The sequence below is a fragment of the Oncorhynchus tshawytscha genome, linkage group LG12 (genome assembly GCF_018296145.1).
Source record: "Oncorhynchus tshawytscha isolate Ot180627B linkage group LG12, Otsh_v2.0, whole genome shotgun sequence".
Lineage (NCBI taxonomy): Eukaryota > Metazoa > Chordata > Actinopteri > Salmoniformes > Salmonidae > Oncorhynchus > Oncorhynchus tshawytscha.
This window is the reverse complement of record NC_056440.1, coordinates 2,172,207-2,200,103: the sequence shown is the minus strand read 5'-3', so window position 1 is coordinate 2,200,103 and position 27,897 is coordinate 2,172,207. Positions and strand designations below refer to the sequence as shown.

General features: G+C 44.2%; 1 protein-coding gene across 2 annotated transcripts in view; it reads left to right on the top strand.

Annotated features, from left to right (window-relative positions):
• Nucleotides 1–2,893: 2,893 nt before the first annotated feature.
• fbxl8 (F-box and leucine-rich repeat protein 8) overlaps nt 2,894–27,897 on the top strand; it is a 35,224-nt gene continuing 10,220 nt past the window's right edge. The window contains exons 1-5 of one of the 2 annotated variants that reach the window (XM_042331176.1): nt 2,894–3,150; nt 3,278–3,448; nt 12,106–12,311; nt 24,722–24,986; nt 25,296–25,446. In XM_042331176.1, coding sequence (XP_042187110.1) covers nt 3,312–3,448; nt 12,106–12,311; nt 24,722–24,986; nt 25,296–25,446 — 759 coding nt within the window. In that variant the 5' untranslated portion in view covers nt 2,894–3,150; nt 3,278–3,311. Of the gene's footprint in view, nt 3,449–12,105; nt 12,312–24,721; nt 24,987–25,295; nt 25,447–27,897 lie in introns of both variants that reach the window. The other variant, XM_042331175.1, reaches the window with a different exon arrangement.

Genomic DNA, 27,897 nt, shown 5'->3' with positions numbered 1-27,897 from the left:
TAAAGGGAATAGGGAGCCATTTGGGACAATGATGTATTTTGTAGAAACAGTATAATGCACAACCCCAGGCAGCGTTGTCAGTAGTGTGTGGTGACTGACCATAGAAAAAGATTTTGTTCTGGAAAAACTACTAAACTGTCATCTTTGTTAAACTGTATCTGTAATCATTAATCAGTGTCAATAAGGAGACTTGTGTTAAAAGTCAAGAGATAAGTAATGGAACCTCAAGTCAGAATCCCAAGTGTCCTCCTGATCACACTCCGTGCCTCTCTACTACTTCTGATATGGTCAAACATCAGGATTCGTGTCACACCTCTTCTGGGAACTGGGAGTCTCTATCTAACCAACTCTGGTTTTTGTATGTTGCTTCTATTTTCTCTACATTTTGGATTAACACTGGTGTTCACCAATTAAATGAACTGACCGCACACGGAAACCTGTGTTTTTTGTTTCATTGTGTATTTACAGAAACATTGTTTTCCCATACCCTCCTCAAATTAATAGCTTTTAATTGTTGAGCTTTTAGAAATATTAAATGATCATTGGATATTTATTGAAAATGGTAATGTACTGTAGAATTTCAACGTGTCACAAGGACTTCCCAGTTAGCATTGAGACATCTGGTGGTCGTTCTGACTTCAGCCACCTCAATCCCCTTCACCCTCACAGGGAACTCCAGGAACTCGGGATCATGATCCCCCCCCCCACAATTACAACACCGTCGTCCTTCTACACACCGTTCTTCAATATACTCCATCTGTCTGTCCGTGAAACATGGCCAAATCCTTAACAGTTCTTACACTGCAGTGGTTTGGGGACATAAACTCTTAGAGTATCTTACGTAACCAAGCTTCACGTGTAGGTATTTGTTCTTAATGAAACAACAACAGGACCGACAGACTCTTCGTTTCCTTCAGTCACCCAGCGGGTCAGACGCCGGACACTCCTCAGGTATTCAACCTGAACATCTGTGGTCACCCCTGAGATGACTCCTTTGACGGGTGTCTACTCCGAAGTTCAAAACACAAAACGTCTGTTGTCTGGATTATCTTGAGGCTCACTGCAATCTTCCTCTGTTTTTCAGAAATACAATGACTCAAGAATAAGACCACTCCTGGTCAATCTGACTGACTCGTTTTCCAAGCGCATACCACGCATACCACAATATCACTTGCGCTATAAACACAACAAAGTCCACCTTTTACTATTAGTATGCCATGATCGTTCTCCTGCATGGTATTCCCTGCAGACTGGGACATCCACTACCATCTCTCTACTCACTCCTGCTATTTTCTTCCCTGCGTGTTTCTCCCATCAGAGGTGTCGATGGAGGATGGTTTCAACTAACGTTAGTTACCACAGCCACAAAGTCTAAAAGGGTTACGTTGTAAAACATTATACAAAAAAAACACAATTAAGTGTTGGAGTATTAATATAAGGTTATGAGTGTGTTTACGGTTAGGGTTATGTTTAAAATCAAATTTTAAGAAGAAAATATTTTAGAAATAGGCGAGATTTAGCTGTGGTAACTAGTGACGACCAGGGAGGATGGTAAACTACGAAGAACTTCCTGTTCAGGCTTCCCCGCTTCTTCTGTGGTGTTTAAGAGGTGCCGCCACCTACTGGCGGTTGTGACCAACACTTCTCTTCAAGTGGGTGATTTATTGATAGAAAGGAACCGCTACCCCCAGAGATGCAAATCATGTCTTGAATGGCAAACTGCACTCGCCCGCTGGACGTAGCGCCCGCGGACAATAGCAAGAGTAGCAAAAGTACCCAATTGTCATAGTTGAGTAAAAGTAAAGATACCTTAATAGAAAATGACTCAAGTAAAAGTCACTCAGTAAAGTACTACTTGAGAAAAAGTTTTAAATATTGGGCTCCCAAGTGGTGCAGCGGTCTAGGGCACTGCATCTCAGTGCAAGTGGTTCTTAACTGACTTGCCTAGTTAAATAAAGGTTACATACTTAAATATATATATATATATATATTTATACATTTAAGTATCAAAAAGTAAATGTCATTGAGAAAATATACTACTTATCAAAAGTAAAAGTATAAATAGTTTCAAATTCCTTATATTAAGCAAACCAGACTGCACCATTTTCTTGATTTATTTATTTACGGATAGCCAGGGGCTCACTGCAACACTCAGACAACATTTACAAATGCAGCATGTGTTTAGTGAGTCCTTCAGATCAGAGGCAGTAGGGATGACCAGGGATGTTCTCTGTTTAGTGAGTCCTCCAGATCAGAGTCAGTAGGGATGACCAGGGATGTTCTCTGTTTAGTGAGTCCTCCAGATCAGAGGTAGTAGGGATGACCAGGGATGTTCTCTGTTTAGTGAGTCCTCCAGATCAGATCAGAGGCAGTAGGGATGACCAGGGATGTTCTCTGTTTAGTGAGTCCTCCAGATCAGATCAGAGGCAGTAGGGATGTTTCTCTGTTTAGTGAGTCCTCCAGATCAGAGTAGGGATGACCAGGGATGTTCTCTGTTTAGTGAGTCCTCCAGATCAGAGTCAGTAGGGATGACCAGGGATGTTCTCTGTTTAGTGAGTCCTCCAGATCAGAGGTAGTAGGGATGACCAGGGAAGTTCTCTTGATAAGTGTGAGAATTTGACCATTTTTCCTGTCCTACTAAGCATTCAAAATGTAACAAGTACTTTTGGGTGCCAGGGAAAATGTATGGAGTAAAAAGTTCATTTTCTTTAGGAATGTAGTGAAGTAAGAGTTTTCAAAATATAAATAGTAAAGATACTACTTAAGTAGTTTTTTGGGGGGTATTTTCACTTAAGTACTTTACATTACTGCAAACGGGGATATTTTTTGCTATTTGGAAACTATTATGAAGCTCAACCCGGAAGTGACGTTTTCCGGCAGAGTTTCCACTAGATAGCACAGCCACAAAGTCTAAATTGGCTAAATCATAACAATGAATGAAAACAAAAATGTGCTTTTTTTGTTGTCTTCATTTACGTTTTGCGGTGTGGTTAGGTACAAAACCAGATTTGAAGAGTATATTTTCTTGAGAAAGAAATGGTGTTTCTGCCTATGTGGCTGCTGTGGTATTTAGTGACGACCAGAGCGAAGGGAATTGTTGAAACGTCTTTTTGCGACGGAGAACGAATTCGTATTGGACAAGTTCATCTGGTTCGGACTCCGTTTTTAAAAAGTTCTCTCGTTTCCTGCTTACCGAACACACACACACACATAAGGGATTGATCAGTTCTTATACAGAACGAATACATATCAATGTAACTTGTTGTTGTGTTAATAGCCTACTGTACTATTTATGGTGAGTCGACAGCGGAATGGAGTTTCCCGAGGAGGTCCTCGCCCACATATTCTCCTACCTGTCGGTAAGGGAACGGGAAAGCGCGTCGGCAGTATGTACGAGGTGGTCGCAGTCCATGAGCCACCCGCGAGTGTGGCGGTACACTGAAATAAGGTCAGATTCAGAGTTGTACCGGTTGTACTTGTCAGTGATGCACGCAGGGCCTGTAAACACGCCAAAATACACGACAATGATAAGTGGTTTTGGTAACTTGGGCAGAATAAGTTGATTCACTGAGGCAAAAAAATGTAGTTTAATTCAATAAGAGAAATGCTGCGAAATGGAGAGTTGAAAATAAATAGAAGAGGACCAGAACAGTAGTCTAATTATATAGAGGACCAGAACAGTAGTCTAATGTTATAGAAGAGAGGACCAGAACAGTAGTCTAATGTTATAGAAGAGAGGACCAGAACAGTAGTCTGTTATATAAGAGAGGACCAGAACAGTAGTCTAATGTTATAGAAGAGAGGACCAGAACAGTAGTCTATTATATAAGAGAGGACCAGAACAGTAGTCTAATGTTATAGAAGAGAGGACCAGAACAGTAGTCTAATGTTATAGAAGAGAGGACCAGAACAGTAGTCTAATGTTATAGAAGAGGACCAGAACAGTAGTCTAATGTTATAGAAGAGAGGACCAGAACAGTAGTCTAATGTTGTAGAAGAGAGGACCAGATCAGTAGTCTAATGTTATAGAAGAGAGGACCAGAACAGTAGTCTAATGATGTAGAAGAGAGGACCAGAACAGTAGTCTAATTATATAGAGGACCAGAACAGTAGTCTAATGTTATAGAAGAGAGGACCAGAACAGTAGTCTAATGTTATAGAAGAGAGGACCAGAACAGTAGTCTAATGTTATAGAAGAGAGGACCAGAACAGTAGTCTAATGTTATAGAAGAGAGGACCAGAACAGTAGTCTAATGTTATAGAAGAGAGGACCAGAACAGTAGTCTAATGTTATAGAAGAGAGGACCAGAACAGTAGTCTAATGTTATAGAAGAGAGGACCAGGACAGTAGTCTGTTATAGAAGAGAGGACCAGAACAGTAGTCTAATGTTATAGAAGAGAGGACCAGAACAGTAGTCTAATTATATAGAGGACCAGAACAGTAGTCTAATGTTATAGAAGAGAGGACCAGAACAGTAGTCTAATGTTATAGAAGAGAGGACCAGAACAGTAGTCTAATGTTATAGAAGAGAGGACCAGAACAGTAGTCTAATGTTATAGAAGAGAGGACCAGGACAGTAGTCTAATTATATAGAGGACCAGAACAGTAGTCTAATGTTATAGAAGAGAGGACCAGAACAGTAGTCTAATGTTATAGAAGCGAGGACCAGGACAGTAGTCTGTTATAGAAGAGAGGACCAGGACAGTAGTCTAATTATATAGAGGACCAGAACAGTAGTCTAATGTTATAGAAGAGAGGACCAGAACAGTAGTCTAATTATATAGAGGACCAGAACAGGAGTATAATGTTATAGAAGAGAGGACCAGAACAGTAGTCTGTTATAGAAGAGAGGACCAGAACAGTAGTCTAATGTTATAGTAGAGAGGACCAGAACAGTAGTCTGTTATAGAAGAGAGGACCAGAACAGTAGTCTGTTATAGAAGAGAGGACCAGAACAGTAGTCTAATGTTATAGAAGAGAGGACCAGAACAGTAGTCTAATGTTATAGAAGAGAGGACCAGAACAGTAGTCTAATGTTATAGTAGAGAGGACCAGAACAGTAGTCTAATGTTATAGTAGAGAGGACCAGAACAGTAGTCTGTTATAGAAGAGAGGACCAGAACAGTAGTCTAATGTTATAGAAGAGAGGACCAGAACAGTAGTCTAATTATATAGAAGAGAGGACCAGAACAGTAGTCTAATGTTGTAAAAGAGAGGACCAGATCAGTAGTCTAATGTTATAGAAGAGAGGACCAGAACAGTAGTCTAATTATATAGAGGACCAGAACAGTAGTCTAATGTTATAGAAGAGAGGACCAGAACAGTAGTCTAATGTTGTAGAAGAGAGGACCAGAACAGTAGTCTAATGTTATAGAAGAGAGGACCAGAACAGTAGTCTGTTATAGAAGAGAGGACCAGAACAGTAGTCTAATGTTATAGTAGAGAGGACCAGAACAGTAGTCTAATGTTATAGTAGAGAGGACCAGAACAGTAGTCTAATGTTATAGAAGAGGACCAGAACAGTAGTCTGTTATAGAAGAGAGGACCAGAACAGTAGTCTAATGTTATAGAAGAGAGGACCAGAACAGTAGTCTAATGTTATAGAAGAGAGGACCAGAACAGTAGTCTAATTATATAGAAGAGAGGACCAGAACAGTAGTCTAATGTTGTAAAAGAGAGGACCAGATCAGTAGTCTAATGTTATAGAAGAGAGGACCAGAACAGTAGTCTGTTATAGAAGAAAGGACCAGAACAGTAGTCTAATGTTATAGAAGAGAGGACCAGAACAGTAGTCTAATGTTATAGAAGAGAGGACCAGAACAGTAGTCTAATGTTATAGAAGAGAGGACCAGAACAGTAGTCTGTTATAGAAGAGAGGACCAGAACAGTAGTCTAATTATATAGAGGACCAGAACAGTAGTCTAATGTTATAGAAGAGAGGACCAGAACAGTAGTCTAATGTTGTAGAAGAGAGGACCAGAACAGTAGTCTAATGTTATAGAAGAGAGGACCAGAACAGTAGTCTAATTATATAGAAGAGAGGACCAGAACAGTAGTCTAATGTTGTAAAAGAGAGGACCAGATCAGTAGTCTAATGTTATAGAAGAGAGGACCAGAACAGTAGTCTGTTATAGAAGAGAGGACCAGAACAGTAGTCTAATGTTATAGAAGAGAGGACCAGAACAGTAGTCTAATGTTATAGAAGAGAGGACCAGAACAGTAGTCTAATGTTATAGAAGAGAGGACCAGAACAGTAGTCTGTTATAGAAGAGAGGACCAGAACAGTAGTCTAATTATATAGAGGACCAGAACAGTAGTCTAATGTTATAGAAGAGAGGACCAGAACAGTAGTCTAATGTTGTAGAAGAGAGGACCAGAACAGTAGTCTAATGTTATAGAAGAGAGGACCAGAACAGTAGTCTAATGTTATAGAAGAGAGGACCAGGACAGTAGTCTGTTATAGAAGAGAGGACCAGGACAGTAGTCTAATTATATAGAGGACCAGAACAGTAGTCTAATGTTATAGAAGAGAGGACCAGAACAGTAGTCTGTTATAGAAGAGAGGACCAGAACAGTAGTCTAATGTTATAGTAGAGAGGACCAGAACAGTAGTCTAATGTTATAGTAGAGAGGACCAGAACAGGAGTATAATGTTATAGAAGAGAGGACCAGAACAGTAGTCTAATGTTATAGAAGAGAGGACCAGAACAGTAGTCTAATGTTATAGTAGAGAGGACCAGAACAGTAGTCTAATGTTATAGTAGAGAGGACCAGAACAGTAGTCTAATGTTATAGTAGAGAGGACCAGAACAGTAGTCTAATGTTATAGTAGAGAGGACCAGAACAGTAGTCTGTTTTAGAAGAGAGGACCAGAACAGTAGTCTAATGTTATAGAAGAGAGGACCAGAACAGTAGTCTAATGTTATAGAAGAGAGGACCAGAACAGTAGTCTAATGTTATAGAAGAGAGGACCAGAACAGTAGTCTAATGTTATAGAAGAGAGGACCAGAACAGTAGTCTAATGTTATAGAAGAGAGGACCAGATCAGTACTATAATGTTATAGAAGAGAGGACCAGAACAGTAGTCTAATTATATAGAGGACCAGAACAGTAGTCTAATGTTACAGAAGAGAGGACCAGAACAGTAGTCTAATGTTATAGAAGAGAGGACCAGAACAGTAGTCTAATTATATAGAGGACCAGAACAGTAGTCTAATTATATAGAGGACCAGAACAGTAGTCTAATGTTACAGAAGAGAGGACCAGAACAGTAGTCTAATGTTATAGAAGAGAGGACCAGAACAGTAGTCTAATGTTATAGAAGAGAGGACCAGAACAGTAGTCTGTTATAGAAGAGAGGACCAGAACAGTAGTCTAATTATATAGAGGACCAGAACAGTAGTCTAATGTTATAGAAGAGAGGACCAGAACAGTAGTCTAATGTTGTAGAAGAGAGGACCAGAACAGTAGTCTAATGTTATAGAAGAGAGGACCAGAACAGTAGTCTAATGTTATAGAAGAGAGGACCAGAACAGTAGTCTAATTATATAGAAGAGAGTACCAGAACAGTAGTCTAATGTTGTAAAAGAGAGGACCAGATCAGTAGTCTAATGTTATAGAAGAGAGGACCAGAACAGTAGTCTAATGTTATAGAAGAGAGGACCAGAACAGTAGTCTAATGTTATAGAAGAGAGGACCAGAACAGTAGTCTAATTATATAGAGGACCAGAACAGTAGTCTAATGTTATAGAAGAGAGGACCAGAACAGTAGTCTAATGTTGTAGAAGAGAGGACCAGAACAGTAGTCTAATGTTATAGAAGAGAGGACCAGAACAGTAGTCTAATGTTATAGAAGAGAGGACCAGGACAGTAGTCTGTTATAGAAGAGAGGACCAGGACAGTAGTCTAATTATATAGAGGACCAGAACAGTAGTCTAATGTTATAGAAGAGAGGACCAGAACAGTAGTCTGTTATAGAAGAGAGGACCAGAACAGTAGTCTAATTATATAGAGGACCAGAACAGGAGTATAATGTTATAGAAGAGAGGACCAGAACAGTAGTCTGTTATATAAGAGAGGACCAGAACAGTAGTCTAATGTTATAGAAGAGAGGACCAGAACAGTAGTCTAATGTTATAGAAGAGAGGACCAGAACAGTAGTCTAATGTTATAGAAGAGAGGACCAGAACAGTAGTCTGTTATAGAAGAGAGGACCAGAACAGTAGTCTAATGTTATAGTAGAGAGGACCAGAACAGTAGTCTAATGTTATAGTAGAGAGGACCAGAACAGTAGTCTGTTATAGAAGAGAGGACCAGAACAGTAGTCTAATGTTATAGAAGAGAGGACCAGAACAGTAGTCTAATTATATAGAAGAGAGGACCAGAACAGTAGTCTAATGTTGTAAAAGAGAGGACCAGATCAGTAGTCTAATGTTATAGAAGAGAGGACCAGAACAGTAGTCTGTTATAGAAGAGAGACCAGAACAGTAGTCTAATGTTATAGAAGAGAGGACCAGAACAGTAGTCTAATGTTATAGAAGAGAGGACCAGAACAGTAGTCTAATGTTATAGAAGAGAGGACCAGAACAGTAGTCTGTTATAGAAGAGAGGACCAGAACAGTAGTCTAATTATATAGAGGACCAGAACAGTAGTCTAATGTTATAGAAGAGAGGACCAGAACAGTAGTCTAATGTTGTAGAAGAGAGGACCAGAACAGTAGTCTAATGTTATAGAAGAGAGGACCAGAACAGTAGTCTAATTATATAGAAGAGAGGACCAGAACAGTAGTCTAATGTTGTAAAAGAGAGGACCAGATCAGTAGTCTAATGTTATAGAAGAGAGGACCAGAACAGTAGTCTAATGTTATAGAAGAGAGGACCAGAACAGTAGTCTAATGTTATAGAAGAGAGGACCAGAACAGTAGTCTGTTATAGAAGAGAGGACCAGAACAGTAGTCTAATTATATAGAGGACCAGAACAGTAGTCTAATGTTATAGAAGAGAGGACCAGAACAGTAGTCTAATGTTATAGAAGAGAGGACCAGAACAGTAGTCTAATGTTATAGAAGAGAGGACCAGAACAGTAGTCTAATGTTATAGAAGAGGACCAGGACAGTAGTCTGTTATAGAAGAGAGGACCAGGACAGTAGTCTAATTATATAGAGGACCAGAACAGTAGTCTAATGTTATAGAAGAGAGGACCAGAACAGTAGTCTGTTATAGAAGAGAGGACCAGAACAGTAGTCTAATGTTATAGTAGAGAGGACCAGAACAGTAGTCTAATGTTATAGTAGAGAGGACCAGAACAGGAGTATAATGTTATAGAAGAGAAGACCAGAACAGTAGTCTAATGTTATAGAAGAGAGGACCAGAACAGTAGTCTAATGTTATAGTAGAGAGGACCAGAACAGTAGTCTAATGTTATAGTAGAGAGGACCAGAACAGTAGTCTAATGTTATAGTAGAGAGGACCAGAACAGTAGTCTAATGTTATAGTAGAGAGGACCAGAACAGTAGTCTGTTTTAGAAGAGAGGACCAGAACAGTAGTCTAATGTTATAGAAGAGAGAGCCTGTCTGCAGTCTGAATCTGATATCCAGAACAGTAGTCTAATGTTATAGAAGAGAGGACCAGAACAGTAGTCTAATGTTATAGAAGAGAGGACCAGAACAGTAGTCTAATGTTATAGAAGAGAGGACCAGAACAGTAGTCTAATGTTATAGAAGAGAGGACCAGATCAGTACTATAATGTTATAGAAGAGAGGACCAGAACAGTAGTCTAATTATATAGAGGACCAGAACAGTAGTCTAATTATATAGAGGACCAGAACAGTAGTCTAATGTTACAGAAGAGAGGACCAGAACAGTATTCTAATGTTATAGAAGAGAGGACCAGAACAGTAGTCTAATTATATAGAGGACCAGAACAGTAGTCTAATTATATAGAGGACCAGAACAGTAGTCTAATGTTACAGAAGAGAGGACCAGAACAGTAGTCTAATGTTATAGAAGAGAGGACCAGATCAGTACTATAATGTTATAGAAGAGAGGACCAGAACAGTAGTCTAATTATATAGAGGACCAGAACAGTAGTCTAATTATATAGAGGACCAGAACAGTAGTCTAATGTTATAGAGGACCAGAACAGTAGCCCATTGTTTGGGAAAGATTTAGTGGTGGTAACATATGGAATCATTTAGCTCAATTGGAAATGCAATTAACGATAAATCAATATCATGTTTGCAATTCCTTTTCCTAAATCAGTATGCATTTGTGGTGACATTCAAAGTAATGTATATTATATATAATTTTCATGATTGATGATAATACTTTAGGGGAGGCAGGTAGCCTAGTGGTTAGAGGCAGGTAGCCTAGTGGTTAGAGGCAGGTAGCCTAGTGGTTAGAGTGTTGGACTAGTAACCAGTAGGTAGCCTAGTGGTTAGAGGCAGGTAGCCTAGTGGTTAGAGTGTTGGACTAGTAACCAGCAGGTAGCCTAGTGGTTAGTGTTGGACTAGTAACCAGCAGGTAGTCTAGTGGTTAGAGCGTTGGACTAGTAACCAGCAGGTAGCGTAGTGGTTAGTGTTGGACTAGTAACCAGCAGGTAGTCTAGTGGTTAGAGCGTTGGACTAGTAACCAGCAGGTAGCCTAGTGGTTAGAGTGTTGGACTAGTAGCCAGCAGGTAGCCTAGTGGTTAGAGACAGGTAGCCTAGTGGTTAGAGACAGGTAGCCTAGTGGTTAGAGGCAGGTAGCCTAGTGGTTAGAGTGTTGGACTAGTAACCAGCAGGTAGCCTAGTGGTTAGAGTGTTGGACTAGTAACCAGCAGGTAGCCTAGTGGTTAGTGTTGGACTAGTAACCAGCAGGTAGCCTAGTGGTTAGTGTTGGACTAGTAACCAGCAGGTAGCCTAGTGGTTAGAGTGTTGGACTAGTAACCAGCAGGTAGCCTAGTGGTTGGAGCGTTGGACTAATAACCGAAAGGTTGCTGGATCGAATCCCATAGCTGACAAGGTACAAATCTGTTGTTCTGCCCCCTGAACAAGGCAGTTAACCCACTGTTCCCCGATAGGCCGTCATGGTAAATAAGAATTTGTTCTTAACTGACTTGCTTTGTTAAATAAATAAAACTAATACCTGCCAATTAAAAGAGGACTACAGAAGCTGTCTGGAGTTTGACAACAGCTGATACAGTTATTTATTATTATTTTAGAGTTAGTTATTTTGACACACATGAGGTTTATATCATGTCGGTTGGGAATGGATCAATCGCTATAATTTGTCATCCCATAACACCTCTTAATATTCCAGATGAATAAAATAGAAACTAAAAGACTACGCTGCTTCATTAAACTAATACTGATGTATTAAACCAGCTAATGGACCAGACTGCTCTGCCCTCTGCCCTCTGCCCTCTGCTCTCTGCCCTCTGCTCTCTGCCCTCTGCCCTCTGCTCTCTGCCCTCTGCCCTCTGCTCTCTGCCCTCTGCCCTCTGCAGTCTGATATCACACTGCAATAGAGCCCTCTGCCCTCTGCCCTCTGCCCTCTGCCCTCTGCCCTCTGCCCTCTGCCCTCTGCCCTCTGCTCTCTGCCCTCTGCAGTCTGATATCACACTGCAATAGAGCCCTCTGCTCTCTGCCCTCTGCCCTCTGCAGTCTGATATCACACTGCAATAGAGCCCTCTGCCCTCTGCCCTCTGCCCTCTGCTCTCTGCTCTCTGCCCTCTGCCCTCTGCAGTCTGATATCACACTGCAATAGATCCCTCTGCCCTCTGCCCTCTGCTCTCTGCCCTCTGCCCTCTGCCCTCTGCTCTCTGCCCTCTGCTCTCTGCCCTCTGCCCTCTGCAGTCTGATATCACACTGCAATAGATCCCTCTGCTCTCTGCCCTCTGCCCTCTGCCCTGCCCTCTGCTCTCTGCCCTCTGCCCTCTGCTCTCTGCAGTCTGAATCTGATATCACACTGCAATAGATCCCTCTGCCCTCTGCTCTCTGCCCTCTGCTCTCTGCCCTCTGCCCTCTGCCCTCTGCCCTCTGCTCTCTGCCCTCTGCCCTCTGCTCTCTGCAGTCTGAATCTGATATCGCACTGCAATAGATCGTGCAACTCTCTCCGTCTGCAGGTGTGAGACCGGGGAACGGGAGGACCCTTCTCTGCAGCTTTTCTCCTCTCTCCTGCCATTGGTCCGTCACCTGAAGATCACCGTCAGTTCGCTGAGCGATCCAGCCAATCGCAGCGCTGCCCTGTCCGTCCTCCGCCTGGCCACCAGCGGTCCCCTGCGAACCTTGTCCCTGTCCTGTTCTGGAGGAGTCCCTCTCTTCTACTCAGGTAAACAACAACCAATCAGATCAGCTCTATTGAGAAATAAATCTGATGTGATTGGTCAAAAGACCAAAAGAACTGGGCTGCCTGTCTTAAACGCAGCCTCAGTCGCTCTAGATAAAGAGCGTCTTCTGAAATCAGTGTTTGTCATCTCCGGTCCTCAGGTGTCTTCCGATAGCACACGTTGTTGTCGCCCCAAACTAACTCACCTGATTCAACTCATCAAAGGCCTTGATGATTAGTTGATGTAGTTGAATCAGATGTAACAGTGTTGCTTCCATCCCTTTCCAAATCAAATCAAATTTTATTTGTCACATACACATGGTTAGCAGATGTTAATGCGAGTGTAGCGAAATGCTTGTGCTTCTAGTTCCGACAATGCAGTAATAACCAACAAGTAATCTAACTAACAATTCCAAAACTACTGTCTTATACACAGTGTAAGGGGATAAAGAATATGTACATAAGGATATATGAATGAGTGATGGTACAGAGCAGCATAGGCAAGATGCAGTAGATGGTATCGAGTACAGTATATACATATGAGATGAGTATGTAAACCAAGTGGCATAGTTAAAGTGGCTAGTGATACATGTATTACATAAGGATGCAGTCGATGATATAGAGTACAGTATCAACGTATGCATATGAGATGAATAATGTAGGGTAAGTAACATTATATAGGGTAGCATTGTTTAAAGTGGCTAGTGATATATTTACATTTCCCATCAATTCCCATTATTAAAGTGGCTGGACTTGAGTCAGTGTCAGTGTCAGTGTGTTGGCAGCAGCCACTCAGTGTTAGTGGTTGCTGTTTAACAGTCTGATGGCCTTGAGATAGAAGCTGTTTTTCAGTCTCTCGGTCCCAGCTTTGATGCACCTGTACTGACCTCGCCTTCTGGATGATAGCGGGGTGAACAGGCAGTGGCTCGGGTGGTTGTTGTCCTTGATGATCTTTATGGCCTTCCTGTAACATCGGGTGGTGTAGGTGTCCTGGAGGGCAGGTAGTTTGCCCCCCGGTGATGCGTTGTGCAGACCTCACTACCCTCTGGAGAGCCTTACGGTTGTGGGCGGAGCAGTTGCCGTACCAGGCAGTGATGCAGCCCGCCAGGATGCTCTCGATTGTGCATCTGTAGAAGTTTGTGAGTGCTTTTGGTGACAAGCCGAATTTCTTCAGCCTCCTGAGGTTGAAGAGGCGCTGCTGCGCCTTCTTCACGATGCTGTCTGTGTGAGTGGACCAATTCAGTTTGTCTGTGATGTGTATGCCGAGGAACTTAAAACTTGCTACCCTCTCCACTACTGTTCCATCGATGTGCATACGGATAGGGGGTGTTCCCTCTGCTGTTTCCTGAAGTCCACAATCATCTCCTTAGTTTTGTTGACGTTGAGTGTGAGGTTATTTTCCTGACACCACACTCCGAGGGCCCTCACCTCCTCCCTGTAGGCCGTCTCGTCGTTGTTGGTAATCAAGGCTACCACTGTTGTGTCGTCCGCAAACTTGATGATTGAGTTGGAGGCGTGCGTGGCCATGCAGTCGTGGGTGAACAGGGAGTACAGGAGAGGGCTCAGAACGCACCCTTGTGGGGCCCCAGTGTTGAGGATCAGCGGGGTGGAGATGTTGTTGCCTACCCTCACCACCTGGGGGCGGCCCGTCAGGAAGTCCAGTACCCAGTTGCACAGGGCGGGGTCGAGACCCAGGGTCTCGAGCTTGATGATGAGCTTGGAGGGTACTATGGTGTTGAATGCCGAGCTGTAGTCGATGAACAGCATTCTCACATAGGTATTCCTCTTGTCCAGATGGGTTAGGGCAGTGTGCAGTGTGGTTGAGATTGCATCGTCTGTGGACCTATTTGGGCGGTAAGCAAATTGGAGTGGGTCTAGGGTGTCAGGTAGGGTGGAGGTGATATGGGCCTTGACTAGTCTCTCAAAGCACTTCATGATGACGGAAATGAGGGCTACGGGGCGGTAGTCGTTTAGCTCAGTAACCTTAGCTTTCTTGGGAACAGGAACGATGGTGGCCCTCTTGAAGCATGTGGGAACAGCAGACTGGTATAGGGATTGATTGAATATGTCCGTAAACACACCGGCCAGCTGGTCTGCGCATGCTCTGAGGGCGCGGCTGGGGATGCCGTCTGGGCCTGCAGCCTTGCGAGGGTTAACACGTTTAAATGTTTTACTCACCTCGGCTGCAGTGAAGGAGAGTCCGCATGTTTCCGTTGCAGGCCGTGTCAGTGGCACTGTATTGTCCTCAAAGCGGGCAAAAAAGTTATTTAGTCTGCCTGGGAGCAAGACATCCTGGTCCGTGACTGGGCTGGTTTTCTTCTTGTAGTCCGTGATTGACTGTAGACTCTGCCACATGCCTCTTGTGTCTGAGCCGTTGAATTGAGATTCTACTTTGTCTCTGTACTGACGCTTAGCTTGTTTGATAGCCTTGCGGAGGGAATAACTGCACTGTTTGTATTCGGTCATGTTACCAGACACCTTGCCCTGATTAAAAGCAGTGGTTCGCGCTTTCAGTTTCACGTGAATGCTGCCATCAATCCACGGTTTCTGGTTAGGGAATGTTTTAATCGTTGCTATGGGAACGACATCTTTAACGCCCGTTCTAATGAACTCGCACACCGAATCAGTGTATTCGTCAATGTTGTTATCTGACGCAATACGAAACATATCCCAGTCCACGTGATGGAAGCAGTCTTGGAGTGTTTCCTTGGCCCATCCTGGTCACCAGGGGACCCTCATGGAACAATACTACTGAATCGTCATTACTTCACAAAACCTCCTGCTTTGCTATTGAGATGTGTAATAAACCTGTTGTCATTTCAGTAGTAATGACGGATACATTGGGATGTTTCACTACTGGTGAACACGACATCATTCTCCCTTAAGACTGCTGTGTAACTACTGAGAGTTTGGGTATCTACTACTTAATGCCCACACAATGCCCACACAATGCCCACACAATGCCCACACAATGCCTACACAATGCCTAAACTATGCCCACACTATGCCTACACTATGCCCACACAATGCCCACACAATGCCCACACTATGCCCACACTATGCCCACACTATGCCCACACTATGCCCACACTATGCCTACACTATGCCCACACTATGCCCACACTATGCCCACACAATGCCCACACAATGCCCACACAATGCCCACACTATGCCCACACAATGCCTACACTATACCCACACAATGCCTACACACCCACATGCCCACACAGTGCCTATGCCCACATGCCCAATGCCCACACAATGCCCACACAATGCCTACACTATGCCCACATGCCCACACAATGCCCAACAATGCCCACACAATGCCTACACTATGCCTACACAATGCCTACACAATGCCCACACAATGCCCACACAATGCCCACACAATGCCCACACAATGCCCACACAATGCCCACACATGCCCACACAATGCCCACACAATGCCCACACAATGCCCACACTATGCCCACACTATGCCCACACTATGCCCACACAATGCCCACACAATGCCCACACAGTACTGCTGTGTGCCTACACTATGCCTACACTATGCCTACACTATGCCTACACTATGCCTACACTATGCCTACACTATGCCTACACTATGCCCTACACACATGCCCACACACACTATGCCCACACAATGCCCACACAATGCCCACACTATGCCCACACTATGCCACATGCCTACACTATGCCCACACTATGCCCACACTATGCCCACACTATGCCCACACAATGCCCACACAGCCCACACTATGCTGTGTGCCTACACTATGCCTACACTATGCCTACACTATGCCTACACAATGCCTACACTATGCCTACACACTATGCCTACACTATGCCTACACTATGCCTGCCCACACTATGCCCACACACATGCCCACACAATGCCCACACAATGCCCACACAATGCCACTACACAATGCCTACACTGCCCATGCCTACACTATGCCTACACTATGCCCACACTATGCCCACACTATGCCTACACTATGCCCACACTATGCCCACACTATGCCCACACTATGCCCACACTATGCCCACACTATGCCCACACTATGCCCACACAATGCCCACACTATGCCCACACTATGCCTGCCTACACAATGCCTACACAATGCCTACACAATGCCTACACTATGCCTACACTATGCCCACACAATGTCTACACAATGCCTGCCTACACAATGCCTACACAATGCCTACACTATGCCCACACTATGCCCACACAATGCACACAATATGCCTACACTATGCCCACACTATGCCCACACAATGCCCACACAATGCCCACACAATGCCCACACCTAACAATGCCCACACAACTGCCCACAATGCCCACACTATATGCCCACACTATGCCCACACTATGCCCACACAATGCCCACACTATGCCCACACTATGCCCACACTATGCCCACACAATGCCCACACAATGCCCACACAGTACTGCTGTGTGCCTACACTATGCCTACACAGTACTGCTGTGTGCCTACACAATGCCTACACTATGCCTGCCTACACATGCCTACACTACTGCTGTGTGCCTACACTATGCCTACACTATGCCCACACTATGCCCACACTATGCCCACACAGTGCCCACACAATGCCTACACCATGCCCACACAATGCCCACACAATGCCCACACAGTACTGCTGTGTGCCTACACACCTACACAGTACTGCTGTGTGCCTACACAATGCCTACACTATGCCTACACAATGCCCACACTATGCCTACACTATGCCTACACTATACTGCTGTGTGCCTACACAGTGCCCACACAATGCCTACACTATGCCCACACAGTACTGCTGTGTGCCTACACTATGCCTACACTATGCCTGCACAATGCCCACATGCCTAGTACTGCTGTGTGCCTACACTATGCCTACACTATGCCTACACTATGCCCACACAGTACTGTGTGTGCCTACACTATGCCCACACAATGCCTACACTATGCCCACACAATGCCCACACAGCCTACACTATGCCTACACTATGCCTACACAGTACTGCTGTGTGCCTACACTATGCCCACACATGCCTACACTATGCCCACACAATGCCCACACAGTACTGCTGTGTGCCTACACTATGCCTACACAATGCCCACACAGTACTGCTGTGTGCCTACACTATGCCTACACTATGCCTACACTATGCCTACACAGTACTGCTGTGTGCCTACACTATGCCTACACTATGCCTACACTATGCCCACACAGTACTGCTGTGTGCCTACACTATGCCTACACTATGCCTACACAGTACTGCTGTGTGCCCACACTATGCCCACACTATGCCCACACTATGCCCACACTATGCCCACACTATGCCCACACTATGCCCACACAGTACTGCTGTGTGCCCACACAATGCCCACACAATGCCCACACAATGCCCACACTATGCCCACACTATGCCCACACTATGCCCACACAGTACTGCTGTGTGCCTACACTATGCCTACACTATGCCCACACTATGCCCACACTATGCCTACACTATGCCTACACTATGCCTACACTATGCCCACACAGTACTGCTGTGTGCCTATTCAAAATCACTGTTGACATCTTGTTTCAATGCTGTGCCCTATTAGAGTAGTGAACGTGTTCTAACTGTAGTTAATAGCATCAAACAATAAATAATACGCTTATACAAACATAATTGCATTTTTTATTTTTTATTAACTTAATTATACTTTTGTTTGTTAATCCCTTTGAGGCCTTGTCTTCATTCATTTTTAATTTAACTATCTTCAGATTCTCTGTTTGTTGTAACCTTTCTTTTAGAAAATAAAGATAAGCACAAGAGACGACCAATTAGAAGCCGTTAGAGACGACCAATTAGAAGCCGTTAGAGACGACCAATTAGAAGCCGTTAGTGAGTGAACGTTATTTAGAGAACGGCTTACATGGAGAAAATCGGACCTGAAATGGAAATAGAAAGGCCCTGTCTTCAGAAAAATATATTTCACCTAAACCCTCCCTGAAGCTAAACCCTAAACCCTCCCTGAAGCTAAACCCTCCCTGAAGCTAAACCCTAAACCCTCCCTGAAGCTAAACCCTAAACCCTCCCTGAAGCCAAACCCTCCCTGAAGCTAAACCCTAAACCCTCACTGAAGCTAAACCCTAAACCCTCCCTGAAGCTAAACCCTAAACCCTCCCTGAAGCCAAGCCCTCCCTGAAGCTAAACCCTAAACCCTCCCTGAAGCTAAACCCTAAACCCTCCCTGAAGCTAAACCCTAAACCCTCCCTGAAGCTAAACCCTAAACCCTCCCTGAAGCTAAACCCTCCCTGAAGCTAAACCCTAAACCCTCCCTGAAGCTAAACCCTAAACCCTCCCTGAAGCTAAACCCTCCCTGAAGCTGAACCCATAAACCCTCCCTGAAGCTAAACCCTAAACCCTCCCTAAACCCTCCCTGAAGCTAAACCCTCCCTGAAGCTAAACCTAAACCCTCCCTGAAGCTAAACCCTAAACCCCCCCTGAAGCTAAACCCTCCCTGAAGCTAAACCCTAAACCCTCCCTGAAGCTAAACCCTCCCTAAACCCTCCCTGAAGCTAAACCCTCCCTGAAGCCCTCCCTGAAGCTAAACCCTAAACCCTCCCTGAAGCTAAACCCTAAACCCTCCCTGAAGCTAAACCTCCCTGAAACTAAACCCTCCCTGAAGCTAAACCCTAAACCCTCCCTGAAGCTAAACCCCCCCTAAACCCTCCCTCCCTGAAGCTGAACCCAAGCTAAACCCTCCCTGAAGCTAAACCCATAAACCCTCCCTGAAGCTAAACCCTCCCTGAAGCTAAACCCTAAACCCTCCCTGAAGCTAAACCCTAAACCCTCCCTGAAGCTAAACCCTCCCTGAAGCTAAACCCTAAACCCTCCCTGAAGCTAAACCCTAAACCCTCCCTGAAGCTGAACCCATAAACCCTCCCTGAAGCTAAACCCATAAACCCTCCCTGAAGCTAAACCCTCCCTGAAGCTAAACCCTAAACCCCCTGAAGCTAAACCCATCCCTGAAGCTAAACCCTAAACCCTCCCTGAAGCTAAACCCTAAACCCCCTGAAGCTAAACCCTCCCTGAAGCTAAACCCTAAACCCTCCCTGAAGCTAAACCCTCCCTGAAGCTAAACCCCCTAAACCCTCCCTGAAGCTAAACCCTAAACCCTCCCTGAAGCTAAACCCATAAACCCTCCCTGAAGCTAAACCCTCCCTGAAGCTAAACCCTAAACCCTCCCTGAAGCTAAACCCTAAACCCTCCCTGAAGCTAAACCCTCCCTGAAGCTAAACCCTAAACCCCAAAATAACAATTAAAACACAAGTGGATAGCAGAGAACATGTCTACTGTTTAACCTTTAACTTCCTGGACAGACCAGAGCCTGAGAGATTTCTAAAAAAAATTATATTTTTTTTATACCTTTTATTTAACTAGGCAAGTCAGTTAAGAACAAATTCTTATTTACAATGACGGCTTAGGAACAGTGGGTTGACTGCCTGTTCAGGGCAGAACGACAGATTTTGTACCTTGTCAGCTCGGGGATTTGAACTTGCAACCTTCCGGTTACTAGTCCAATGCTCTAACCACTAGGCTACCCTGCAGTTTAGAGCCTGTTCGTCATCCAATAAGCATGACGTGGCAACGGAGGAAGTTTCACCACCGAAGACGAGGGTGGAAATATCTCCTTTTATAGAATCTATTTGCAGCTATGATAAAAAAATAAATAGCCTTTTTATAAACATTTCATGCATTTTAAATGGGTCATATTAGCAGAATCTTTCTTAATACAAAACAAATGACCAAAATTCTAGGCTAAGAATGGACCAAGAGAGGCCTATGTGTTCATCTTAACATAGTTCTCCAAATCAGTGTGTCTTGTTTGCCAATAATTACATCTGAGACATCATTAGGAATCTGAGCACGGTACTTTCAAAAGTTAGGTCTGGCTTTCCACCCCAGACAGAGTAGGCCTGCCTTTCCACCGTAGACAGAGTAGGCCTGCCTTTCCACCGTAGACAGAGTAGGCCTGCCTTTCCACCGTAGACAGAGTAGGCCTGCCTTTCCACCGTAGACGGAGTAGGCCTGCCTTTCCACCCCAGACGGAGTAGGCCTGCCTTTCCACCCCAGACAGAGTAGGCCTGCCTTTCCACCCCAGACAGAGTAGGCCTGCCTTTCCACCCCAGACGGAGTAGGCCTGCCTTTCCACCCCAGACGGAGTAGGCCTGCCTTTCCACCCCAGACGGAGTAGGCCTGCCTTTCCACCCCAGACGGAGTAGGCCTGCCTTTCCACCCCAGACGGAGTAGGCCTGCCTTTCCACCCCAGACGGAGTAGGCCTGCCTTTCCACCCCAGACGGAGTAGGCCTGCCTTTCCACCCCAGACGGAGTAGGCCTGCCTTTCCACCCCAGACGGAGTAGGCCTGCCTTTCCACCCCAGACGGAGGAGGCCTGCCTTTCCACCCCAGACGGAGGAGGCCTGCCTTTCCACCCCAGACGGAGTAGGCCTACTGATGCAGAACATGTTCAGATATAACTGCTGGTTACTACTCTTCTTCTGTGGTTCAACCCAACGAGAGAAGGTCACAAGTGTTTCCCCAAAAGCTGCCTGGGATTTAAACATCTATTATAAAGAAAGGGAACAACTTCTAATTAATAGTGACAGGATTAGATTACTTCCCAAGCAAAGTCCATGTTTTTGTCTCCTCGGCTATAGAAGGTTGTAGATCAGTTAATGAATGTCATAGAAACTAAACATAGATATTCCCATAATGCATTGGAGTCACGTCCTTCCCGGGTCTTTCACAGCTCGTTTCTAGCATAAAGCATCGCAGACCAAAGCGCTGTTATAGATCACTTTATATAATCAGATCGGTTTTATTTTCTTCAATCTAGGCCTGTGCCATTTTGCCATTTTTCGTTAATAAAAGGTAGGCCTATTGCCTGGGTTTAACTTATCAGCCCTTCATTGACACGGAGGTAGGCTATTTAAAGAGTGGATGACCGACACATCTATGTATAGCTTCCTATAGCCTAATTTTAGTCTGTCAAACACCTCTTATTTCTTAAATAGGAACAAATAGGCCACCGTAGTCCTACACCATAGCAGGCGGTGCTCAGGGCTGGAATATCCATTGCCGTGTGTATGCAGCCTAGTTTTATTCACACCATCCCGGGCAGCTATCTTAGAAATCTAACTTTTATCTGTGCTTTTTCCCAGCATGCACTTCGTAGCCTATAGGCTTTGGATAATTTGTTTGAGACGACACTAAATAGCCTATAGTCGCACTTGATATTGCGTGTCCAGGGAAGAATCAGAGATGAGGGTTCGGCATCTGGCACACATCTATCTAATATATACAGTGCCTTGCGAAAGTATTCGGCCCCCTTGAACTTTGCGACCTTTTGCCACATTTCAGGCTTCAAACATAAATATATAAAACTGTATTTTTTTGTGAAGAATCAACAACAAGTGGGACACAATCATGAAGTGGAACGACATTTATTGGATATTTCAAACTTTTTTAACAAATCAAAAACTGAAAAATTGGGCGTGCAAAATTATTCAGCCTCCTTAAGTTAATACTTTGTAGCGCCACCTTTTGCTGCGATTACAGCTGTAAGTCGCTTGGGGTATGTCTCTATCAGTTTTGCACATCGAGAGACTGAAATTTTTCCCATTCCTCCTTGCAAAACAGCTCGAGCTCAGTGAGGTTGGATGGAGAGCATTTGTGAACAGCAGTTTTCAGTTCTTTCCACAGATTCTCGATTGGATTCAGGTCTGGACTTTGACTTGGCCATTCTAACACCTGGATATGTTTATTTTTGAACCATTCCATTGTAGATTTTGCTTTATGTTTTGGATCATTGTCTTGTTGGAAGACAAATCTCCGTCCCAGTCTCAGGTCTTTTGCAGACTACATCAGGTTTTCTTCCAGAATGGTCCTGTATTTGGCTCCATCCATCTTCCCATCAATTTTAACCATCTTCCCTGTCCCTGCTGAAGAAAAGCAGGCCCAAACCATGATGCTGCCACCACCATGTTTGACAGTGGGGATGGTGTGTTCAGGGTGATGAGCTGTGTTGCTTTTACGCCAAACATAACGTTTTGCATTGTTGCCAAAAAGTTCAATTTTGGTTTCATCTGACCAGAGCACCTTCTTCCACATGTTTGGTGTGTCTCCCAGGTGGCTTGTGGCAAACTTTAAACAACACTTTTTATGGATATCTTTAAGAAATGGCTTTCTTCTTGCCACTCTTCCATAAAGGCCAGATTTGTGCAATATACGACTGATTGTTGTCCTATGGACAGAGTCTCCCACCTCAGCTGTAGATCTCTGCAGTTCATCCAGAGTGATCATGGGCCTCTTGGCTGCATCTCTGATCAGTCTTCTCCTTGTATGAGCTGTAAGTTTAGAGGGACGGCCAGGTCTTGGTAGATTTGCAGTGGTCTGATACTCTTCCATTTCAATATTATCACTTGCACAGTGCTCCTTGGGATGTTTAAAGCTTGGGAAATCTTTTTGTATCCAAATCCGGCTTTAAACTTCTTCACAACAGTATCTCGGACCTGCCTGGTGTGTTCCTTGTTCTTCATGATGCTCTCTGCGCTTTTAATGGACCTCTGAGACTATCACAGTGCAGGTGCATTTATACGGAGACTTGATTACACACAGGTGGATTGTATTTATCATCATTAGTCATTTAGGTCAACATTGGATCATTCAGAGATCCTCACTGAACTTCTTTTTTACACACAGGTGGATTGTATTTATCATCATTAGTCTTTTAGGTCAACATTGGATCATTCAGAGATCCTCACTGAACTTCTGGAGAGAGTTTGCTGCACTGAAAGTAAAGGGGCTGAATAATTTTGCACGCCCAATTTTTCAGTTTTTGATTTGTTAAAAAAGTTTGAAATATCCAATAAATGTCGTTCCACTTCATGATTGTGTCCCACTTGTTGTTGATTCTTCACAAAAAAATACAGTTTTATATCTTTGTTTGAAGCCTGAAATGTGGCAAAAGGTTGCAAAGTTCAAGGGGGCCGAATACTTTCGCAAGGCACTGTATATATAAAACACAGAGAAATGTTAGCATTTCGTCAATTACCATGTTACCTTGGCAACAGGTCAAAAGAGGTAGGTATAATGGGTACACCAACATGAACATACTGTACATTTGCATACAAACATGCATACTCATTAGCTAGCATGATGACACGGTGACATAGCTACATTTCAATGGAGATAGGAAAGATCTAAGCAAAACACAAGACCGTTTTGGCTAGAAATCTTTTTGATGTGGTTAAAAGTTATATAAACGGCTAAACAACGACATGAAAGTATTCATAAAATCGTAAAATAAAGTTAAACTTCCAGATGGTTCCAGCATAAAGGGCTATAAAAGACAGGATGTGATGAAGAGTGACAGATGATTGTCAGAAACACTAGCTAGCTAACAACAACCAACTACTTCCTGTTTTGTCTTCTGCGGTCACAAAAAGCTGGTGTAGTCTGGCTGTAGTGTTACATATGACTACATATTTACTACTAACAACAAGTAGTAAAAAAACTCTACCTGATTACTACTGGAAACACTACTGTTTTCTGACTGAACACTACAAAACTCTACAAGAGTAGTGTATAAACTAGACATTAACTACAAGTCTCTACATAGTCACTACTGCACAAATTCAGTAGTAGTAGTCGTTCTTCATGAAGTAAGCTTCAGTTTGTACACCAGATAATATGATATCACCAAAGATTTCTGGTATCCATTATTGGACGTTTCGGGTTTGACAAAAGGCAGTCATTGATTCTTCAACTAATAGTTATCTTATAAAATGTCCGTGTCCAGTTGTAGGTGGTTCTACAAACACCACAGAGAACTCAGAAAGAAAGTAAATCCAAAATGTGTACCACACAAGGAGGTTCGTCGCCATCTTAGCTGTCTCACATCTTGCATTTCCCAGCATCTTTGCAAGAAATAGTCGTTTTCTATGTGATGCGGACACATGCAGAAATAGATGTCTACACACACGCAAGAGGCATATCTCACACGATACAGAACATGGATTTATTATCTTTGAGTGTTCTCCGGTGTTGGTAGAACAACATGCAACTGAACACAGACATTTTACAAGATGGAGACTAACTATATTGGACGCCATGCTGCAGGGAGGCAGTGGTTAAGACCGCTAGACGAAAATCAACCACTTCAAGGTCTCAGAGCGAATGACGTCGCTGATTTGAACTCTACTAGCGCACCGTTAACTAGCTATCCATTTCAAATCGGCTACAGTAAGTCTGGGGCTACAACAACAACGAGTACTGTTTGGGAGTACTTGAGGACTTGAGTTTAGAACCACTATGCTAAATGACACTAATGTAAATGTGACTATAGGTCACGACCTGGAGGAAGGGCTGGAGGCCGCTCTCACTGCATCTCCGGAACACGTGGGAGGAGCCTTCCTCTCCCACTTGGACCTGAGGGGCGTGCCCTTCACCCTCAGCCAATCCCTGGTGAGGGTCTTGGCCCGGCAGAGCCCCAACCTGAGGAGTCTATTGGTCAACAATCAGACACTGGTGTGTAAAGTGGAGCCAGAGGCTGTGGTGGAGGTACTGGGACTGTGTCCACTTCTCAACACACTAGGGCTGTTCTATACCAGGTATGGAGAGAACCACGGTCCTCAACTCCTGGCTGTGTTCCAAATGGCTCCCTATTCTCTATCTAGTGCACTACTTTAGACCAGAGCCCTATTCCCTATATAGTACACTACTTTAGACCAGAGCCCTATTCCCTGTATAGTGCACTACTTTAGACCAGAGCCCTATTCCCTATATAGTATACTACTTTTGGTCATTCAGACTTATCCTCATGTGTAAATTAATGAAGTCAACAGTTGATCACATCAGAAATGAAAAAGAGACCAACTTGATTCTAAGTTAATAATTGTAGCTACATTCTTCTTCTCCAGCCTGTCCCAGAAGGTGGTGGATGAGCTGCTGTTGCCTCAACGCTGCCCCCTCCTGGCCATGGAGTTGTACTGCGAGCGCTTTGCCAAATACATCCCCCCTCTGGAGGACAGCGTGTGGGCTGGACTGAAGCACAGACACCCGGGGTTAAAGGTCAGTTAAAGGTGCTTTGAGGAGGAAACTCCAAACGATTATTTCAATCAATCATTTATTGGGAAATAAATACACATGTAACGTGCAGGGCAATAGTAGCCTGGCTTGTCAACTCCTATGGTTAATGTGGAGTGACAATGTCCACTCCTATGGTTAATGTAGAGTGACAATGTCAACTCCTATGGTTAATGTAGAGTGACAATGTCAACTCCTATGGTTAATGTAGAGTGACAATGTCAACTCCTATGGTTAATGTAGAGTGACAATGTCCACTCCTATGGTTAATGTGGAGTGACAATGTCCACTCCTATGGTTAATGTGGAGTGACAATGTCCACTCCTATGGTTAATGTGGAGTGACAATGTCCACTCCTATGGTTAATGTGGAGTGACAAATCAAATTCTATTTGTCACATGTTGCTGAATACAACAGGTCTAGACCTTACAGTGAAATGGTTAATTACAAGCCCTTAACCAACAATGCAGTTTTAAGAAAATACCATAACTAAAAATAAGTAAGAGATAAGAGAATAACAAATCATAAAAGAGTAGCAGTAAATAACAATAGCGGGGCGAAATACAGGGTGTTACGGTACAGAGTCAATGTGGAGGCTATATACAGGGTATTACGGTACAGAGTCATTGTGGAGGCTATATACAGGGTATTACGGTACAGAGTCATTGTGGAGGCTATATACAGGAGGTACCGGTACAGAGTCATTGTGGAGGCTATATACAGGGGGTACCGGTACAGAGTCATTGTGGAGGCTATATACAGGGTATTACGGTACAGAGTCAATGTGGAGGCTATATACAGGGTGTTACTGTACAGAGTCATTGTGGAGGCTATATACAGGGGGTACCGGTACAGAGTCATTGTGGAGGCTATATACAGGGGGTACCGGTACAGAGTCAATGTGGAGGCTATATACAGGGGGTACCAGTACAGAGTCAATGTGGAGGCTATATACAGGGGGTACTGGTACAGAGTCAATGTGGAGGCTATATACAGCGGGTACCGGTACAGAGTCAATGTGGAGGCTATATACAGGGGGTACCAGTATGGAGTCAATGTGGAGGCTATATACAGGGTATTACGGTACAGAATCAATGTGGAGGCTATATACAGGGGGTACCGGTACAGAGTCAATGTGGAGGCTATATACAGGAGGTACTGGTACAGAGTCAATGTGGAGGCTATATACAGGGGTACCGGTACAGAGTCAATGTGGAGGCTATATACAGGAGGTACTGGTACAGAGTCAATGTGGAGGCTATATGCAGGGGGTACCGGTACAGAGTCAATGTGGAGGCTATATACAGGGGTTACTGGTACAGAGTCAATGTGGAGGCTATATACAGGGGGTACCGGTACAGAGTCAATGTGGAGGCTATATACAGGGGGTACCAGTATGGAGTCAATGTGGAGGCTATATACAGGGTATTACGGTACAGAATCAATGTGGAGGCTATATACAGGGGGTACCGGTACAGAGTCAATGTGGAGGCTATATACAGGAGGTACTGGTACAGAGTCAATGTGGAGGCTATATACAGGGGGTACCGGTACAGAGTCAATGTGGAGGCTATATACAGGAGGTACTGGTACAGAGTCAATGTGGAGGCTATATGCAGGGGGTACCGGTACAGAGTCAATGTGGAAGCGATATACAGGGGTTACCGGTACAATGTGGAGGCTATAGTTATTAAAGTGACTATGCGTAGATAATAACAGAGAGTAGAAGCAGTGTAGAAGGGGGGCAGGCAATGCAAATAGTCTGTCTCATCATTGTCGGTGATCAGGCCTACCACTGTTGTGTCATCGGCAAACTTAATGATGGTGTTGGAGTCTTGCCTGGTCGTGTACAGGAGGGGACTGTGCACGCACCCCTGAGGGGCCCCCGTTTTGAGAATCAGCGTGGCGGATGTGTTGTTACCTACCCATACCACCTGGGGGCGGCCCGTCAGGAAGTCCAGGATCCAGTTGCAGAGGGGAGTGTTTAGTCCCAGAGTCCTTAGCTTAGTGATGAGCTTTGAGGGCACTATGGTGTTGAACGCTGAGCTGTAGTCAATGAACAGCATTCTAACGTAGGTGCTCCTTTTGTCCAGGTGGGAAAGGGCAGTGTGGAATGCAATAGAGATTGCATCATCTGTGGATCTGTTGGTGCGGTATACACATTGGAGTGGGTCTAGGGTTTCTGAGATGCCAACTCCTGATGGTTATAGTGGAGAGAAGAACAGATCTGGGACCAGGGTAATCCACGACAACTCCTAATGGTTATAGTGGAGAGAAGAACAGATCTGGGACCAGGGTAATCCATGACAACTCCTAATGGTTATAGTGGAGTGACAATGACAACTCTATATTGGTTATTGTGGAGAGAAGAACAGATCTGGGACCAGGGTAATCCATGACAACTCCTAATGGTTATAGTGGAGAGATGAACAGATC